General features: G+C 38.8%; 1 protein-coding gene across 2 annotated transcripts in view; it reads left to right on the top strand.

Annotated features, from left to right (window-relative positions):
- The first annotated feature begins 2,310 nt into the window (after window positions 1-2,310).
- The window catches only part of PRR16 (proline rich 16), a 281,666-nt gene continuing 262,401 nt past the window's right edge, over window positions 2,311-21,575 (top strand). For both annotated transcript variants that reach the window (XR_014778425.1, XM_084778051.1), the window contains exon 1: window positions 2,311-2,756. Coding sequence is in view for 1 of the 2 variants with exons in the window: in XM_084778051.1 (XP_084634177.1) it covers window positions 2,598-2,756 (159 nt within the window). In the remaining variant the exon portion in view is untranslated. The remainder of the gene's footprint in view (window positions 2,757-21,575) is intronic.

The raw sequence follows: 21,575 nt of genomic DNA, 5'->3' as shown, positions 1-21,575 counted from the left end.
ACACACAAGAGGAATAATTTTTAGTTTGTTTTGTTCTGTTTGTGAAGATTGGATATGCCCTTTATCCTACCCCTAAAGTTTTAGTGTACTCTTCTATAATATAAATAGATAAATTATAATTATAGCTGATCTATAAGGCTTAGTGAAGCTAAGGAAGCCTAAATGTTAATCTTTCCAACAATGTTTGGCAAAGTTTGGCCACTGACTGGCCTGCAAGTCTGTATAAATAAAATTCTCAGGTCCGTTTCTAGATCTACTAAGTCAGAAGCCGTGACAAGCCAATTTGAATCAGTCAGCTTGGAGAGAAGTTGGAGCCAGAACAGGCTGAGTTGAACCAGCCAGCCAGAGTTCAGAAAGAGCTAGAAAGGGTGAGCTTATTCAGCAGTAAGTCTCGGAGGCTGAGAACATTCTAGGCATTAGTTAGCTGACTTAGGCTGGAAACTGAAGTGGTCAACATCCAAGCTTACAGAAGATTAGACTGTACAGAGGTCAGGGGCTTCAAGGCCTAAGCATCAGGGTAGATAGAACAGAGATAGAAGTGCTCAGGGATTATCCCAAGCCAGGCATTTGTAAAGCTTGGGTGTGGCTCTCATCTCATCCCCTCATCTGAGGAAGTCAGAGAGACATTTATAAGAATCGTTTCATCATGTGTAGAGAAATCACGACTTATTCTCTTCTTACTACCCTTCTCTAAGTTCATTGCATTTTGAGTTCTTGGGCCTCCTCACTCACTACCCAGACTCAAATATTTGAATCTAGATGATCATTGTTTTCTGTTTTTTCTCACCTCAGCTCCTGCCATCTCTAACATTTATTTTCCTCAGATATGAAATCCTGAGAAAGAATATTGGTGACTTGAAATGTCCAGGTGTGGGATTCGTAAACCAGATGCAACCAGCTTTACTGTAATAGCTTCATAAAGAATCCGAAGGGATAAAAGAAGAGAGAACAACCGATTTATTTCCTTCTTCTGTGGTAGCTCCAGCATGCTGGTCATTTAACACTTCTAAATATTTCTCTGCTCCCTCCCCATGTTGTTTGAAAACTGTTTTTTTTAAATTTTTTTTAATTTTACCATTTTATTTCTCAGATGCTATTAACTGCTTCCCACCTTCTTTCTGTGTCCGCTGATTATCTGTTTAATGATTCCCCATTGGTTTGACTCCATTTTGTAATGTCTATGTTTTCATTTGTTTTTTTTTTTTTCTCCAATCACAATGTGTATATAAGTATACAGAGGACTATTCACTTGAAGTTTGGTTATGAGGAGCCCAAGAACTGTAAAGAGGTGAGCTGTTAGGTTTTCTTCATGCTGAAAACATGTTCTTCAGACTTGAAATGTTAGAAGCAGGAGCTGGAAGCTCAGCTTAGGCAGGACCAAGCTGAGAAACCTATAAAGGGAATGTTCCGAGGAGTGACAAAGTAGAGCCAGCCTGCCAGGTCAGTAGCTAACAGCCCATGCCTTTGCTTCTAAGGAAATTAAAACGAGCTAATGAGATGGCAACCACCTCCTGAGAGTGAGCTAAAGGCATCCTATTAATTCTGTTGTCTAGGTATCTTTGCCTAAACAATCTTAAAGTTCTTTTCTGTTTGTTTAGAAGCGCAAGACTTGGAAGACAGAACCATTTACAGAGGAGAAGTTGGAGGCAAACTCTCATTACATTTTCCCTGGAGATATTCCTCACTGAAAACCTACCCTAGCATAGGTCAGGAAAAGAGGAAAGGGGGGGTGGGGTGGGGTGGAGGTTGGCATAGATAAGAAAGATGACTCAGGCAGTCTCAAGGGAGCGCCAGAATAAATCTGCTATTGGCTTCATAGACTCAGCAATGCTAGCCTACCTCTTCCAAGCACAATAGTCATTTTTGAGGATTGCAGGTGTTGTGTGGTCTTAGCTGTGTCCACTACCTTGCAGCACCCACCTCCCCCACATCCAGACCTGCTGCAGTAGTCTTTTCAACTTGGTCACCAGGAGAGGGATTGGAGGTCTCTGGATATTCCTTAGCTCTGGATAAACATTTAGGGTCACTTTCAGACTGGGACTCCAGCTCCTGATCACATAGTGGTTCCCTAAGAATGGAGCCAGGTCTTTCCTGGAGGGCGAAGCTGAGAGGAGCTCTAGCTTGAAGACAAGCAGCTGCTGCCTGCAGTGATAGGGGCTTTTTGGAAAGGGGATGTAAGGGCAGACAAGTCCTGAACTTGTCCCCAGGCACCATGACGCCGAGGAGGTCTGTGAGAGACCCCAGTGGGATGTTCCCGGGGCGGTGCAGCTGACGGCACCCTCGGCGACGACGCGCGGGCCCCTCTCCACCCGGGAGTGTGCGCGCGAGCGGCGGGCGGCGGCGGGAGGAGGCGCAGGCGCGCTGCTCGCCCGTCTGCAGCCCCGCGCCGAGCGCCTGGTCTCGGGGAGTTGATGGCAGCACCACAGTGCGGCCGCCCGGCCGAGCGCACCACGCAGCCACCCGCCGCTGCCCGCCGAGCAGCCGACATGTGGGGGGACTGGGGTGGGAGCGGCCGGAGCAGCGCCAGGGACCCGGGCGCGCAGCAGCCTCCGCTCGCTCGCCTATCCTGACCTGGCTCGCTTGTTCCCCCCCGAAGAATGTCCGCCAAGTCTAAGGGGAACCCCTCCTCGTCCTCTGCAGCCGAGGGACCGCCGGCAGCCTCCAAAACCAAGGTGAAGGAACAGATCAAGATCATAGTGGAGGATCTGGAATTAGTCCTGGGCGACCTGAAGGACGTAGCCAAAGAACTTAAGGAGGTGAGACGCGCGGGGGTGGGGAGAGAGCCGGGCTCTCCGCTCCCCTCGGGTGGGTTCCGGTCCCTTTTTTTTTCCCGCTTGGGACCATAGCAATTCCAAACTCCTGGCAACTAAGGAGGGATGCCTGCAGACCGACTTTCTTTGCTCTGGCTACTCGTGAGAAGAGTTGTAGCACTTTCTGTCTTTTTTAATCAGACAGAAATCAACTAGTGTTTTAATCGATGGACTCGGTAGGAAGGGATAGAGGCAAGCTACTGCCTACACGGGACTGTCAGTGGTGTCAGGGAAAGGGGTTAACTGGGGGTGTGTCGGCAAGAGAAGACGGGAGCACTGGCTGGCCTGAGCAGGAATGGTGCTTTTTGCCTGCCCGGCTGCTTCCCCCAGAGTCCTTTGGCAAGTCCGCCCCTGGCCTGGCAGCCCCTGGAAGCTGAGCTAAAGGGGGCGGCTTCTGGGCCCTGGGCCAGGCCAGGGAGGGCACTGGGAAGGGGAAGCTTGGCTCTGGCTCCTCTCCTCTCTTCTCAAGCCCTACCAAAAAGAAGGCGACTTTGGGTACCGACAGTAGAATCCAGCTTTGGGGAAGGAGAGATGGCTGGGACTTTCTCACTTTCGCAATTCCTGAAGCCTCCCCTGCCCTTTTCCAAATGTTTCCAGCAACTCTGGGCCTTCGCGACACCCCGAATGTCGCCATTCTTCACTCCCTTCCTTTAATTCTGTCATCACTTGGCACTGAACCTGAGCAGTAGGGCTTACAGGGGAGGGTGTATGTGCGTAACCGTGTGTATTCTGTGTGCTTTGGGGTCTTGCCACTTGCATCCTGGCTCTTCAGAACTGGGATTGTTTTCCCCTCCCCTGCCAGTGTCCACCCCCATCCCCCCACCTCGTACTCTGCCCGCCCCTCCCCACCCGGGTGAACTGGATTGGCAGAGGTGAGGTGTCCCGGTTGAGGCTGCATAATCCAGGCAGTCTTAGGGACACAGGGTCCCTTGAGGGCCTGCGTGCCTGAGGTGGCTCTCCTCATCAACCTGGCTGACTCTTGTGGCTGGGAGGGAGGTAGTGGTGATGCCCAGAGTGCTGTTCCACTGGCTGGTGGGCTTTTGGTGCAAGTCTTGGTGAGGGAGTCTGCAGTCCCAGCTGCAATAAGGCAAACTTCACAGGTGGTGGTGGTCTCCCTGGGAAGATAAGGGGGAGGGCCAATCCTAGCCTAAATCTGAAATTGTAGTGGGTTCCTAAAGCCAGGAGGGAGGGAATTTGGGGTTGTTTGGATGACTGGGCTCTAGAGATTATCTTCCTGTCATTTCTAGCCCAAATGAGAGGCGTCTTCCCGGAATTACACCAAGCCCGTTAAGACTAACCATTGCCTGCCAGAGTTCGTTTTGTTGGTGATGAATTCATTCCTGTACGTTTCTCCTCAAATAAATCACAATTACTGCCAAGGTCCCGAGAGTAATCATAGACCCTGATGGGTCAGGAAACTTGTTTGCATTTGCAGGGTCTTCCTGGGCAAGCTTGTTTCACAACTTGTTGGCAAATGGAAGGGTTAAGCACTGAAATCCCAGTCCAAAGATGTTTGTTTCTTTGTTACCTTTTTACCTGCTGTATTTCAGGTTGTGTTTTCATTTGCAATATTACCATGGTTTTTAAAAAGGAACAATTTAGACGAGTTCCTCTTGGCACACTCCTGCTTTGTTGTTGTTATTTTTTTTTTTTTTTTAAGGGTAGTTGATAGGGGAAACCAATAGCACCAAAGGGTATAGATTGTTTTGTTTTGGGAATGAGAGTAAGAGAAAGGCAGCTAGCCAAAAATTTGCCTCTCTGGGCCACAGCAATGTGTCCAGAAACTTACTGTTTTGGACAGAATAGAGCAGAAACCACTACTCAGGGCCTTAGTTCTTTTCATTTTTACTATTTAGGGATTTTAAGAACAAGAAAATATACAGGAAAACATTTACCCTCTCTCTGGCTTTTAGCCAGAACTGGAGATGTAAATAGAGGACTCTGTTGTTCCTTCTGTGTATTCATTTAAAAAATATATTTTTATAATTACTAGGGAAAGAGGTTTTTCATAAAGGAATAAAAATGCAATAAAACAGATGAAGAGATAACTTCATTTGATGCCTTACAAGGTTTCATTCACTTTCAAGGCCTATGTGGGTAAAAATCTCAGCACAGACCTGAAATATATGAGTGATAAATGATGTGATATCACTGTCAAGTAACTTTGCTGTGGACATTATCATCCTAGGCTCGCATATGGGAGTGTATATACTAGAACTAAATTTTAAAACAAGCTATTTATATAAGAAGAATGGGAGTTATTTCCAGGACAAAATATTTATAGGGCATGTTTAACCTATGGCATCTTGCAGTTGTGCAGACTTGATCTGTTTTGAATAATTGAGCATACATGACTAAAGCATGTGTTTCATGGAGTTTTAAAGAAACACATAACTGAAAACTTTTGTCTACTCTACAAAGCTTATTCATTCCTCTACCCAAGACTTGTACATATAAGTGTTGAAATTAATATGTCAGTTGTCATATTTAATATTCTGACAGTACATAATGATGTGTAGTTATACATAATATAAATCATTATATTAAAAATTCAAATTCCTGTATTGATAAAGTCCTGATATGACTTTAAGTTATAATGTATTTCTATTTAATTTAACAGTGAACTTTTATTAACTTGGAATGAAAACACCTGAATTGCTGTCAATGACTATATAGATTTATTTACCCTTTTGGTTTTCATTTTAATTACAAATGAAGGTTTAGACATTCTGTCTTTTATTTTTGTACAAACTCACCAACAACACTTAATTTTTGTTTGACTACTTGAATATTTTTTAAATTAAGGTATATTTACATTTTTGAAGTTCTGGTATATTTATATCATTTCCCCATCTTTCTCTACCCTCCAAACCTTCCCATTAGTCTCCTCCTTTTCTCTCTCTGTATTTTCACTATTAATTATTTTATTAGTAGTTTTTTAGAATTCAGATAGGCAGGGTAGATCTGATGCCTATCATAGCTGTTTAAAACATTTAATAATTAGTAAAACAAACTCCAGTCCTTGTTCAGTAAGAAGAGTCCTGGTATCTTTTTCTGATTCATTGTTTAACAATAATTATTTAATCAGTTATAATTGAAGTGGGTATTATAAAGAGAGACATGAGATTTGTAGACAACCCAAAGGCACTTTTATTCACCTTCACACTTGAATAAAAACTCAAAACAACTTGAGATTTTCATAAGTATTATGAAGCATTTATTTTTCTGTGCTATGATGAAAAAAAAAACCAACAACAGTAAAATATAGCTATCTACATGTGTCCAGACACTGCACCTATAGTTACAAGTACTGTTGCATTTTGATTGTTATTAACATGAATAACACATGCACAAATTTTACTTAGGGTACATTTAATCTATCATTAGCCATTGATAATATACAAAGACGCTATTGCTTTTACTAAGTACTCTGATTATTGATGTAAAGAAGAAGTTGAAGCCAAGTAATAGTTAGTACCTGTTCGTTTATAAATCTGTACTACTGTATACTCAGTTGTATGGTATTCTGTGAGTGCAGAAAGTGAAATGTAAGAAATCATTAAGATATGAACCCTAAGAAACTTACAATTTAACCAGATTTTCATGGTGGACACAAATGTATCGGTTTGCAATACATCACATATATGTGTGTGTTGTAAGTAAATATTTGAGACCTCCATGAAGGGTAAGAGCTTTGTAGAAATCTAAACTCAAAACATGATTTTTTTTCCTTTGCAGTATGAACAATATTTGAATAGTTAGACAGGAAAAGACATTAACAAAATGCATCATTGGAATATATTTTTTAAATCATGTTTTTAATAAATTGAAAAATAAAGTGTTGGTGAAACTCTAGAATTAAAGGAATTAAATTAAGCACAATGGGATAGCACATGCTAGTGGTCATTTCTCCACTACGAAATGTGAAACAAATCTACTTTTTAAACATTTCTCAGATAGCTGAAAATGGTGGAAATAATATGTGTGTTCCTTTCTGCAGATGGAAATTGTGAAATGTTCTGCATTACATGTTTGTTTACTGGAATCTCTAATAATAAGTCTTAAGTGCTTTAGCTGAATTATCTTTCATTCAGAATATTTATAGCCTTGAACTTTTCTTGTAACATCTCATTGCTTTAAATTTTGTCACAGTACTTTTATATGAATGGAACAAAATTTAACATACAATATATAAAATCACATTTATATTAAATGAGAGCAGCACTTGTGAGTAGGCATCATAGAGGCAAAACAGGAACGGGTGTGTTAGTGAGCTAGAATTATTTCGTGATGGATTCCCCAGGTCGGCTCACAAAGGAGTGCATGGAAAGCACCCATGATGTTTCTTACAATTCCATAGAAAATAAGATAGGTGCATCTGATGTTAAACTTAGAAAACTTGGAAAATCTATCTGACATTGATTAAAAATAGGATTCACAATTATTTGTCAGATATTTTTGCATGTTCTTTCTTTTTAGAAAAATATTGTTATTAGTTTATGTGCACTATGTGTTTTGCTTGTATGCATACTTGGGCACCTTGGAGGCCAGCAGAGGGCATAGGATCCCCTGAACGTGGACTCACAGATGGCTGTGAGTTAACATGCTGGTGCTGGGAATTGAATCCAAGTCGGCCGGGAGAACAATCAGTGCTTTTAACCACTGAGCCATCTCTTGAGCCCCTTAAGCGTGTTTCTTGTTGACTTATTATTTGAAGTTCTGTGGTTTATTGCTCTGGGAAATCCTACGGTATTTTTAGTTACTGAATCCGTGCATATAAACTGCATTATTAGGGCAAACTATAGAGAATGATCTCTGAAGCATTCCCTAAGTCCTGAAATCCTGAGTGAATGGAAGCCGACGGGACGCTGAGTGGCATGGACCACTGCACCTTTACCACTGTATAGCTTTACCTTTCCAAGACTGAGATGCATTTACTAAAGGTTAAAATAAACTTTCCTTTTCTTAATTCTCTCATTCCTCAGAGAGAATGATTCTGCGAGCATATTGATAGTTAATAACCGGCCTCACCCCTCTCTCCCTCTCTTATAATGAATTAAATCATTTAACACATAGAGAATTAGCTGGTAAGAAACTCGAGCAGCCTTAAAGTAATAGTGGGCTTCAGGCAATAGTAAAGCGATAGATAATAAAATCAATGTAATAGATTTCATTGTTACCTGGACTGTGTTTTTCCACCCTGCTGCTCTGAGGATTTCAAACACTTAAGTCTAACTATTCGGAATAGGAAAAGGAATACAAATCTGAGCTAAACGTACTTTCCCAAACAAAATAGAAGCTTTGGCCTTCTTATGGAGCTAGTCCATAAAAATATTGACAGGCAATCTTTGAGGAGTAGGTGATAAAAACTGCAACAGATTAATGACTGATTTCTGATTGAAAGTCTGATAAATGCTACCAAGATATCAAGCTGCCAATGTGAAATCAATGCACAACAAAGGATACTATTTTTAAAAGAATTTTTTTTATGATTTCAGAAATTATGTAATCCTGTAAAACATCTGGGAGGATACTTCAAATGAGAACGTAAAACATAATAATACACAGAAATAGAAAATATTGAACATTTTGTTATACTTATCTTTAGCATTTTGGTTTGGCTATTTTGATATGGATGAAGAAAAATATGAATTATATACAGTGCTGTTGTTTGTTTTCTTTAGAAACACTAGAGTATAACTACTATTCTGTAGCTATAAGGTAAGTGATAGCTCGGTTAATATTAGACATACAATTATTTGTAACTTTTTGTGGTTATTAAATATCCTTAGGAGCAGCAGCTTTGGCAATGAACAAGGATAAAAAAAAATGTGTTGCTTTCTACCAGGTCCTCTTCTAAAATACTAACCGATCTAATTAATCCTTATACTTTCTATTTCTCATTTTACAGAGAAGAAAACTAAGGTGATGTGGGTTAAGTTCCTTGCTCAAAGCCATTTGAGCAAAAGTGAAGCTTAACTGTCACATTTGTGTTGGTGACTTGATACTTCACCACTCTATGGTATTATTTCTACTTAAGTTGGCTTTGTATTTTCTTAATAAAAAATAGAAATTTTATATTCTTCAATTCACATTGTTAAATTATCTTCTAGAGAAGTTTTTATTTTAATCTTTTCTTCTAACAGCAGGAATATACATATAGATGCCTTTTCATATTCAGAGTGACACTAAAAAAGTATTTAAGCCATCCTATGTGGTTTAATATTTTACTGGTAACATTCTTTTTCTATTCTTTCCTTTTTCTTTGTGTAGGGGCGGGGCAAGGCACACTTAAATTTAGGTACCAGGACTCAAGCAACATTAATAGCAAATAAATTAGATTCTGCAGTTTTCATTCTTCAAATAAAGAAGTTCTTCAGTAAATTGTGAATGTTATACAGTTTTCAATATCCTGGCTTACAACATAAAAGGAAAATCGAATAAGCATGATTCCAGTATTTCATGGAGTGTGTGTGTGTGTGTGTGTGTGTGTGTGTGTGTGTATGTGTGCGCACACATGTATGTATGTGTGTGTATGTGTGCGTGTGTGTGTGTGTGTGTGTATGTGTGTGTATGTGTGTGTGTCTGTGTGTGTGTGTGTGCGTGTGTATGTGCATGTGTGTGTGTGTGTGTGTGTGTGTGTGTATGTGTGTGTGTGTGTCTGTGTGTCTGTGTGTGTGTGCTTCAGAGTTGAGCACTCAACCAAAGGCCTGTACATGCACTCTACTACTTCTCTACAGCTCCAGTCCTGTACAGGTCTTTTCAGTGAAGAAAAAAATAATTGGGGAAGTAATTATGTGTTGTTATTGTATTGTACTTAAGGGAAGGCTCTATCATGATGGCTCTGATTTGACAATTGCTTTTGCTTTATTCTGTATATGATAAGTTAGAGAACTTGTTGAATTCTTAATCAGGCAAAAACAAGTATTGAATTGATTCATGACAACATGTGTATTTTTGTATTATTAGTTGTGAGCCATTCCCTTTCTACTGCATTAAAAAAAATACAAGAAATAGTTCTACTTTAAATTCCTGTTTGTTTATTCTTTTTCTTGTGTCATATGAGCAAACTGTTTTCATTATATTGAAAGGTCATTAGGAAAATGTGCTCTAAATTAAGATTTCCTGTATGATCTTGAAGGCTAAAATCAGTGATATCATCTCTAAACAAGAGGCAGAAACTAATATTTACTGAAATGAAAAGTATAAAACCCTATCTAATTAATGGCCAAATCAGAGTACACTCACGAGATAGCCTGTCAACGTAAGACAAATGCTGCCTAATATTGCATCAGTTGGTCTGTGTATTTATTTATTTATTCACTGAAGATGGAAAGATAGGATGTTTCAAAGTAATTAAACTCCCAGATTCGCTTTCAGCTGAAATATACAAATAATGTAAGTACAGAATGTTTACTTATGATCCTTGTCACTCTTCCTGAACTGTGCAAATGCTACTCAGACACTGTTGAGGACAATTTTTACATGTAGAATAACTGAAATCACTCAAATTATGTGTGGATGTTCGATTCTACTATTATTATGGTGCTTGGCACAGCCTAAGTAGATACTTTACTGTGGATAACATATGGTTTTCTAGAACAAGCAAACTTGATGATTTCTAACAGTTTTTTTTTCTCTAATATCACAAAGGTTAACAAATACACCGGTGTGCAACTTTCCTTTTTCACAACAACATATCTTATCACACAATTTCAAATTACATTGTATATAACAGAAAAATGCCAAGTTCAATAACATTGACCAAGTCAATTTTCTTTTAATGTCAGTGCTTCTTAATCTTTGCTGTACATCACACTCTGAACAAATGTTTAAAATAGGAGATATTTTCCTTGAATCTAACTTCTGCTATTGTAAGTGTTGCGTATATTCTTAGAACTTTCTGTAAATGAAGAGAACTCAAGTAAAGGGACAAAACAGCTGCTGACTCCACTCACAAGTGTTCAGTCTGTACTTTGAGCTCTGTCTCTTAAGTTTTTGAGACTATAAATCTATACTTATGGAAATGGAAAAATCAGCGTATTAATGGATGACATCAGATGGTGAACCAATTTGTTTTTGTCAACTTGACACAAACTAGAAACTTGGGATGAATGCTAGGCTGAGAAGTCGCCTCTATGGGACTGGCCTGTGGCCATTTTCTTGATTTCCAATTAATGAAGGAAAGCCCATTTCACTGTGGGTGGTGCCACCCCCTGGGCTGGTGGTCCTGGATTGTATAAACAGCTAGCTCAGTATGAGTAAGGAAGCAAGCCAGAAAAGTTGCTGCTTCTGGGTTCCTGCCTTCAATTCCTGCCCTGACTTCCTTCAGTGATAACTCATGACCCAGGACTTGTAAAAATTAATCCTTTCATCCCCAAGTTGGTTTTGGTCTTTGTTTTATCATAGCAATTGGTATTCAGACTAGAACAGATGGTGTTGTTCCAGGGAGCACATGAGGAGTTTTTGAGGGATTTGTTTATTTTAGAAGTTTCTAAGTGTGTATGCATGTTAAATTCATGGCTCTCCAAAATTGTCAAATTCACACGTGACTGAAGGCTAGCTCATTTTATTGTTTCTTTTCCCAAGCACAACATACGATAGCATTTTACTATAAGAAAAAAATATTTCTACATCTCATTTTTAAGCACATCACATTTTAACAACCTGCTCCAGGACAAGTGTTTGTTGTTGTTCTTATTTTTCTCTGCAATGTCCATTTGTGAATTATGAATCAGATATTGAATCTCTGATATGTATAAGCTGTTGTTCTGAAGACTCTGAAAGAAAAGTGCATGAATAAACTCAAAGACCCATCCTTAAAGAACGTTACTTGTGTGAGGGAGAGCATCACTTCTTGATGAGTGGTTATAGCAGTACAGAAGAAAGTGCAAAGACCATGCTGAGTAACACAGTGACTGCAAAACACAAGACAAATCCATTCCAGCCTTTTGATTGATTTCGGAATTAATACTTTTAAAATTGCTTTGAATAATAGCTATGGTAACTCTTCCATTACATCATTGTTTCAAATGTGAGGGTAAGCATTTGGAACTCATAAACACACATGTTCATTTGTTATTTTATGGTAGTGAATCACATTAGTATATTCTAAAATTTCCACCAGTTACAAACACTGGAACATACTTTAATGAAACAACTCGCCCAGTGAGAATTCTGTGGTCAAAGACGACTGCATTAAAATAATCAGTGCTTACTGTTCCTTTTAATGTTTGTCAAAGTAATAATATTTACATACCTTGGAATGAGCTTGTTAGGTGTGCTGCTTCTATATACGTGTTTTTCTGAATAATACATAAACAATTATGGCCAAATTACTAAAAAGAGGGATTTTATGTCATAATAATTCCTCGAGATATATAGAAACCAGACTTTACTGGTCACATGTAATGGAGTGGATGTTGCTTTTTGTGTGTGGCAGCGGGGGGGGGGTGGGGGGGGGGAAGGGAAGGGGGGAGGGGAGCTTGTGTCAGTCACTACTAGAACTACATAAACTGGCCATGGGCAAAAATAACCCATTAATTACAGGCATAAGCAGATACAATCCATCAAAGAACTCAACAAGCATTTTCTCATTTTCAGTACAGTTTTTTTGGAGTTGGGGTGGGGCACTTACTAAGCAGCTTAGCTTGTCCTTGAACTCCAGTCCTTTGCTTCCTAAAGGCTGGCATATAATGGGCATGGGTCACTACTCCTGGTTTAATGCATGTACAAAGACTCACTCTTATTTGATTCAGATCTTGAAAAGCCATTTTAAAATAATATTTAATAAAAATATTAAGGTCTAAAAGCCTATCAATTACTTGAGGTTAGATTCTTCTTGCTTGTTTACTCAAGAAAATCACTAACCTACCCTTGTGTCTCTATAGCCTTATATTAAAAAAAAAAAACAGTTTGTTAGAGGTTTCCTCTCAAAGTATAAATGAAACAAAATACAATAAAGGTATTTTGGATATAGTTCCCTGAATATTGCCATATCGTTTCTTAGTTTTCCTTTACAACATACTCGAAAAAGTGTCCTATCTGTGGTACTACCTATTTATTCTTACCTTTTCTTAGAGCCTTTACAACCAGGTCTCTTCTCATTGCTATAGCCAAGCTGTCTCTGCCCAGGTTGCCAGTGACCCATTTATTTAATATAACAGTCAACTTTCAGTGACAGGATTCTGTAATCTATTAGGTGCTAGTGTTAGTAACACTTGAAGTCTCTTCCATTCGTGTGTTTGAAGGTGCTGTTTTCTCAACCTACTGGTAACCCCATCTCTGCTGCCTACATTTATTCTTCCTCAGAGATGTCTAAGCTCAAAACACCATGTTTTGTTTGTAGTTCACAGTTTTCCCTCAGTGTCTTTATTCAGCCAGTGAATAAATTCCATTGATGGGTCCCCGACTGCTAATTTTGTCTAAGTAGTAGTTACCCTTTTTCATCTGGATTTTACTTGCCTGGCTTTCTGGTGTCTTCTTACTCCTAGACATTATTCCCTGTGACCTTTACCACGTCAGTTGGAGATGGCTCTCAACTGTATTTGGAGGCCATTATTAATTTTCATCAATCCATACAAAAACCTGATTGAATCTACTATGTTCAGAGTTTGGCCAGGTCTTCATTTCTCTGCTGCCTGCCCCCTGCACCCAGCCAACATCCTCTCTTAACTTGGGTTGTTACAGTACTTACAAGCCCCTGCTCTCCTTTTCAGACCCATTATCATTCTCTTTGCTTGGCTGGGCCCCCTGCAACAACTTCTTTGGCCTTCTTCTTTGCCTTCTTCTTCTTCTTCTTCTTCTTCTTCTTCTTCTTCTTCTTCTTCTTCTTCTTCTTCTTCTTCTTCTTCTTCTTCTTCTTCTCCTTCTCCTTCTTCTTCTCCTTCTCCTTCTCCTCCTTCTTCCTGATTTCTAACAGGTTCTCTTTGCTTAGGCAGCAGTAATCTTGCTATTTCATAAGTTAGTGTGATAGGCACATACAAGTTTTACTAAACTGCTATCTCTTAGAGGTCAGTTCTGGCAGCTCCCTATATACTTAGACATTCTTGTTTTATGTGTGTGTGTGTGTGTGTGTGTGTGTGTGTGTGTGTGTGTGTGTGTGTATTTGTCTATACTGTATATATTCATGTGCATGCCAGAGGTAAAGTGGTTTTTAATCACTTTCCACTCTATTTTTTGAGATAGGGTCTATCACTGAAAGCATACCCCACCAATTCAGCTAGACTGGCTGGCCACAGAGCGGGAGGAATTCCACGATCTTGGCCTTCCCAGAGCTGGCATTATAGTAACATGCTACTGTGCTCAGCTGTTTTACTTGTATTTTGAGGATCAAACTGAGGATGTTATGCTTGAGCTTCAAGAAGTTGACCAACTGGCCCGTCTTCCTAGCTCATACTTCTGTTAATATTCATGAGTTTTGGATACTTTGAACAACATAGTTTTTCACATTTTGTTGTTGCTGTCTGTGTATCTCTAGAATGCCAGTTCTTAGAGGCGAGTGACATCTGTTTTGTCTCTTTGTGTGTCAAAAGTTCTTTGAGTAATGACTCACTTGCAGCAGATGTTCAAAAGAAGGAAGAGAGAGATTGTATGAGCCAGAGGGTTGGGGAGTTTGCTGTAAATATATATGTACAAACACACACATACACACACACACACACACACACACACACACACACACACACACGAAATAACAATTAATGTAAAAAGAGGTCATGAATTTGAAAGAGAGCACTGAAGGGTATGTTGGAAGTTCGGAGGAAGGAGAGTAGAGGGAGAAATGTTGTAATTATACTATGATCCCCCACAAACCATATGAAAATAACAATAAATAATTGGATCTTTTTCTCACTCTAAATGTAATCTTCTAAACTTGTCTTCTCTTACGGTTCAAAGCCATCACCATTTACTTTCCACTACTTTGCCATACTTTCTGAAGATGCATATAGATGATCCTATAGATAGAGTTTGTATGGATTCTTTGTTGCTCTTATTTACTCACATGAAGTTGGTCGAATGAGTTCTTGTTTTTCCTTTTTTGATTTCACAATCAGACAACATTCAGTCCTTTGAAATGGCCAAAGGTTTTTTTGGGGGAATGCCGTCATGATGAATGATGATTCCATGCCAGAACTCTAAATTAAACAAGACAAAGCAAACAGAACCTTATCAAATCTTCACTGTTCTCATCCTTTGTCCAGTGGCTCTTAAACTGCTCCTGGAATATTAAAATTCTCAACAAATTCTCTCTGCACAAACCATGAATTTGGTATGGAATATAATTGAGAAGGCTAATTTTCTCTCTAATAAAGGGATGTCACATTAAGATATTTGAAACATTAGCATGTTATTGTAGTGAGTTTTGGTTCCTTTAAAAAACCCAGTTATCTTATGTGGATATGTTTTTATTTTGATCCCAGGTGTGGGATACGAGGCTGCTTCGAGGCAGGTGATAATGATTTGCTTTATGTCCTAGCATGGGCATGACCATTGCCAGCTGCAGATAGTTTAATTCTTGGGACTCTGGAGAGGTATAAATGAGACATCCCTGAAAGGGCCTGCAGCAGGTTTTCCACCCCTTCCCCCACTGCTCCGGGTTTGTCCAGCTGCTGCTATTGCCAGATTGCTGGTTTGCTTGAATGCTGGATATTCTGATGGTGAAGATTGGACTTGCCCCAAGGAAGTCAATGGCGCTAATCAGCAGGAAGTAGCCTATAGAAGTCTATGTCCCATTTCTTCTCTAATCTTCTTTACCTTCTACCTACTGTTGGAGAGTTAAAAGGGATTGGGGTGGAATAAGGCTTGGAAGGGATGTTAGAGGTATAAGAACTCAATAAAAGAGGTAAAAAAATGCCAAAAGATTATCCTTTCAATCAATTTTAATTACATTTTCCTAGTAGAATATATAAGTTGAAGTGAGGAAAGAGTATATTTACTTTCTTAAAACCATTTACCTTTTTTACTGCTTGAATATTTGTTCATAATCTTGCCAGTATCTTCTGCAAATTTTAAGCTAAACAGAAAAGATATTTAAAGAATGACTTTGCGTCTTGCTTAAATAAAATGTTAGGCCTCTGAGAATCAATCATGAACAACTTAGAGCTAATGTATAAAATGCTAAGGGACAACAGAAGTTCTGTGTGCAGCTTCCAGTTTTGCAGTTTTGTTCTGCTCCCCCTAGTGTTCAAAAATATGGATCCTTATAATTAGCTTATTGTTACTATAGAACAGATGGTTATGTGGAAACAGCATTTCCCCCTAATATTATTTTGTTTTCCTTAGATAATGTTGTCAGAGTCTTAAACTCTCAGAACTTACCATGTTCCTTGAAAATGCTGAAATCCCTGGCTTTCTCATGCCCTTGCTTCCAATCTGTTTACTTTTGGCAGAGACACACCTGGATTTGTATGTTTACATTAACATCCTCCACTAGTATACCTTCAGTCAAGAGTTTAGTTTTGAAAGTTGAAAGTTGTGGTGCCCGCGCCACCGCGGTACCGAGTCAAGGGCGGACGAGGGACTGTGGATTTAACTCTCTCTCTCTCTCTCTCTCTCTCTCTCTCTCTCTCTCTCTCTCTCTCTCACACACACACACACACACACACACACACAGACACACAATAATACAGCGGGTCCTTCATGCTAAGAGATCAGCAGTGGCAGCAGCAGCAGCTTTTATTCAGTGTTCTAAGAGCCTTCTTATAGGCAGCAAAACAGGAATGCCACTCGCAGGTGAAATCCCTCAAGAGGTGATTGCACATAGGAGGAAAAGTCCCCAGGAGGGGAGGGGTGCGTTCTCAAAGCAGTAAACATGACTAGCTAACCAACATAAACACAGACACAGAAGCTGCTAGAAACAGGACATGAAACAGCAAGACAGGCAGGCAGCCCAGTCAGGCCTGATTCCTACAGAAAGTGATCAGTTATCTTTTCCCATTAAAAAGCTATATAAGTGAAAAACTGTTTACTATATGAATTGAATATGGATAGGAAAACATTAATGATAGAATTTTGCTATAACATACTGAAATGTCATTTAGGTACATTCCTTTCAAACTCTCTTATGAAACATTCATACAATCTCCAGGAGAAAGAGAAGTTAAAATGAAAATTAATTTTTTCAATATATTATTAATAATTTTATTACATGCAAAAAAGATTATTTTCTATCATGAAACTCTATTGCTATTTGCTGACTGAAAATATTGCAGATGTTTGTTCAGTGACATAGTTTTAAGCCATTTTAATGTCTACTATTATATCTTATTTCCTCATTATTAAAGTTAAAACACACTAAGAGATCATTCTATGGCACTACACTCCTTCTGGCTACTGGGCATGACAAGGCTTTGTACATCTGAGTTCACCAACAAGGTCTCCGAGACTGAGTCTACCAACAATTTGTCATGAAGGGCTATCACTAGGCCTTCTTTGAATATTTATATGCAGTTTATGATTGCTGAGGAGAAATGAGATATTGTTTTTTCAGTAGCACAGTTACTAGAAAACTGTCTATGCTCCTGGAGAGAACCCCTATTGTACGCCTGTAAACACACCTAAGGGAACTCATTTGGAAAAAATAAATACGTAAGCATTTGTTAAGGAAAGGGTAAAGACCACAAGGAATTGGAGGGAACAAGGGAGAGTGAAAAGGCTGTATAAGATCAAACAACATTATATATGTGAACAAAATGTCCTAAGAAGTCAAACGCAAAGTTAGAATAAGCTTATTTTAAACAATTTTTAGAGATATTTCTTCAAATTTTTATTCACTTTTTGGAAGTATATTATGAAGATTGATATATTTTATTATGGAACTCAAAACTCAATATGCACTCTTCCAAAAAGATTATTTTATGTTTAATTCTTGTTTATAACAGGATATATTGTATGCCCTTGAGGAAACAAATTTTAATATAGAGAATAATGAGGTACAGTATGTACATTTTTGATTGTTTCATGAATCATAAATGCTTGAGAGTTTACCATCTGCCTCCTGAAATTAGTAATACTTCCAAGTCAATGAATTATATTATATTACCAACATCCTTCTGGCTTACCTGAGCCAGGCAGCTCAGTGAAAGCTGTGCTTATCAGTGATGTCCTAGCATGTTCGAGGAGACAGAAGGATTTCAAGAAATTGTCCAAGGGAATCTTCATTTATAATGTGTTTCTTTTGCCAAGGTACCAAAAAGAGAAGTTTTAAGTTGGACATAAACAGTTCCTGTTATTTTATAGAGTCAGCTTCAATGCTGCACAATCTAACTTTCAGAGACTGGAAATGTTTCCACCTATGCTAATGTTCTTAATTGGATAACGAAGATGTTTTTCTTTTTTTTCTTTTTTTTTTTCCGTGAAGACTAGGGAAGAAAAAGATTTAGTGTCTTAAAATATCTTAATAAAAGACCAAACCTGCCATTAGAACAGCTTTGCAGAGAGAAAAGAAAAACAGACAAGCATTGTCATTGGACAGAGGCAGGGGCAGAGCCACTATGAATGCCTACAAACTCTGGAGGCGGAACCTAGTACAGGAAGTACGTCATGGGAGGCAGGTCCTCTGGGTTATATTATGTCTACCTGCTCCATCACTTTTCTTTGCTTCCTTTCTGGGGGACAGTAAGAATAACCTCTCAGTGGTAAGCGTTTCTTCCCCTGGCCATCAACAAGCAAACATAGAGGGAACTGTGTAAAATGGTAAGCTGAAAAAACGATTCCTTTTTCTTTAAGTTGTTTCTGCCAAAACCTAGTCAGAGCAATGAGAAAATTAACAGGTATACTGAGGCGGATATTTGCTTCCTTTGTTAGCAAGAACAGGGTCTAGAGCGCAAAGAGTATTGTAACTTCTCCTAGAAGCCTTTGCAAGAGCTTTTGGTGTTTGAAAAGTGAAGACGAGAATAAAGATAAATGACATTAATAATTTCTGTAAATTATAAAAAACCACATTATAATCATCAGTATAGGTGGAATGTTATATTATCAATATACATTCACATAGGTGAAGTCATAGCTTAAAAATAGCATGTTTCTACAAGTTTAAGAAAAGCTCCTTATAGCACGCTGTATTTACAGTGTCATACAAAAAGAATTTGGTTAATGATTTTTAAAAATGTTTGTAGCACTTGAATAAAATTGAGTAAAATTTGCTTAAAATTTCTTGAATAATATTATTTACAAAAATTTACAAAATTAATTATGAAATAGTTCAATGATTATAGTCAAATTGGTGTATATTCCTCAAGAAAACCAAGAACTATCCAATCTGACTTAGTATTTAATCAATATTTCTGATACAAAAAGGCACATGGTTCTTTTATTTGGTTGTTGTTACTAAGACTGCCATATTTTTAATATTTAAAAACAAAATTTAGCGTGGGAGGGAAATTACAGATATAAATATCTCATAAAAATGGAGGGATTGACATTTGTTAAATGCTACCTTACTTTCTTGTCCTGTTGCTGTAATATAATAAACTGACAAAAGCAAGTTAAGGGCCCGTGTGAGGTTTTTTGGTTTCTTTGGTTTAGTTTTTGGTGTTTTCATTTTGGCTTACAGTCCAGGTTACTGTCAGTCACAGTAGGGAAGTCATAGCTGCAAGAGCTTGAGGCAGCTTGCTACATTGCAAGCAGAAGCAAGAATCCGAGTGAAGAATGCTCCTCTTCAGCATCTCCTTTCTATGCAGCCCAGAGAATGGTGCCTCCCACAGTGAACAGATCTTTTCACCTCAGTTTACTCAAGAGATTTCTCCACAGGCAAGTCCAGAGGCCCATCACCCTGATGAATAGACATCTTATCCATTTGACAGTTCAGATTAATCATCTCAGTCTACATATTAGCCTCCCGACATCTTGTCCATGCAAGTTAGCTTACAGCAGTTCCTACCATGTAGAGGTGTTTTATAAAATGTAGATAGTGAAGGTCTTTACACATAAAATTTAAAGTTCTTTTCTTGACAGGTATATTTAGCTGGTATGGCATGGATGAGGTATTTGAGTATCTGAGATTTGTACTTAAAGTTCTTTATCAGCTCCTTCTTCACTACGTGTCTTGTTTCAGAATTCAACTATTGTTTTGAATCCCCGGCACTTGGGTGGACAAGGGAAGAGAAATCTTTAATTTCTAGACTAGCCTAGTTTACATAGTGAGTTCCAAGAAAGCCAGGAGTATATATAGAGAGATGTGTGTGTGTGTGTGTGTGTGTGTGTGTGTGTGTGTGTGTGTGTGTAAGAGAGAGGGGTGGAGGAGAATAAGTATTCAGCCATGGTGTAGCATGGTGCATTATGCCATCATCATAAACTACCCTCAGATCTCTGTTATGTAATTCAACCGTAGTTCACTTTGTCCACTATAAGGGCATGCTCCAAAGCCAGTGGGTGAGGAGTTGTGTTCTAGTGGGTCATTCTGGGACCCTGCACTTCTCATGTTGCCATAATGGCTTCAGGAGGGAAATGCAGGGAGAACCAATATCCACACGATTGTTTTAATCTACAAGCAAATAGATTTCCCGGGCAAACAGAAGTATGGTTCATAGAGAAATACAGAAGAATGAAATTTTATAAGCCCACAATGGAAATGAAATCTGTTGGAACCTGAAGGCTCAGTATTATCCTAACAAGAAGTTTACTGGATTATAGTTTTTTTGGATTAAGGTTTATGTGATATTAATTTTGTTGTTTCACATATAAACACATGCATATGTGCATATGTGTGCACATGCGGGGTTTCATACATCCACAGAGAATATGACAAACTCATAAAATATCTCTATGTATACTCATAATACACAGTATAAGTGTAATATATTGGTATTAGTTTTCAAATGCTTAAGGATAAAGATTCTGCTTTTTGATAGTGGTGTGGTGGTGGTGGTGGTGGTGGTGGTGGTGGTGGTGGTGGTGGTGGTGGTGGTGTGGTGTGCTGGAGAAATGCCTCAGCAGTTAAGAGCACTTTTTGTTCTTCCAGAAAGCCTGAGTTCAGTTTCTAGAATCCACAGCAGGTGGTTCACAATCACCTGTAACACCAGCTCTAACGATCTCGGGCGCTTTTCTACCTCCCACTTCAAGGCGTCTGCATACAGGTGGCATTTGCTCATGTAGACCATGCAAATACACAAATAAAAAAAATTATAAGACATAAATGTTCTAAAAGAATGTTTTTTCCTGAGACTCTAAGGGAGGATTTTATAAAGCAGTTTTCGTGATCTTGCAAATTGAATGCATGTCAGAATGTGACAAAAACTCACCTTTAGTGGAATCTTTTGTCTGCAGTAGATCAAGGATATGACACTTTGATCATACTTGTCAGTAAAACTGGAAATAGAAAAAAATGTGCCCTTTCGTTTACAATGGCAGACACTTCTGAATGCTTCAATGCCAGAGGGTAGCTCAAACACAAAATCACAAGCAAGAGTAGATATCTACTATTCTCAAAGCAATTCTTAACTCATTCGTGCAAGAATAACACAATAAAATTGTATTGTTTTGAGTCCCTGTCTGCTCTGAGCCAGCTCGAGACATTTACAATCATATTTGTCCACAGTAGGCTACGGATACTAAATCAGAAAGGGCAGCAGGATTGCTACCTGACTCTTTCCTGAGATTTGTATCCTGGCCCTAGTGTGAAACACACACACACACACAAACAAACACAATCTTAGACTAGCTTCTACGGAACAAGCAAGTACACAAGCAAGGGTGGCTTTTAGTAGAAGACATTCCCAGTTACTCCATTAATCCATTAATCCATTAATCCATTAATCCAAATGA

This window comes from Acomys minous (genome assembly GCF_964271855.1).
Source record: "Acomys minous genome assembly, chromosome: 4".
Taxonomy (NCBI): Eukaryota; Metazoa; Chordata; class Mammalia; order Rodentia; family Muridae; genus Acomys; species Acomys minous.
The sequence above is the reverse complement of the archived record's forward strand: the minus strand, read 5'-3'. Positions and strand labels throughout refer to the sequence as shown.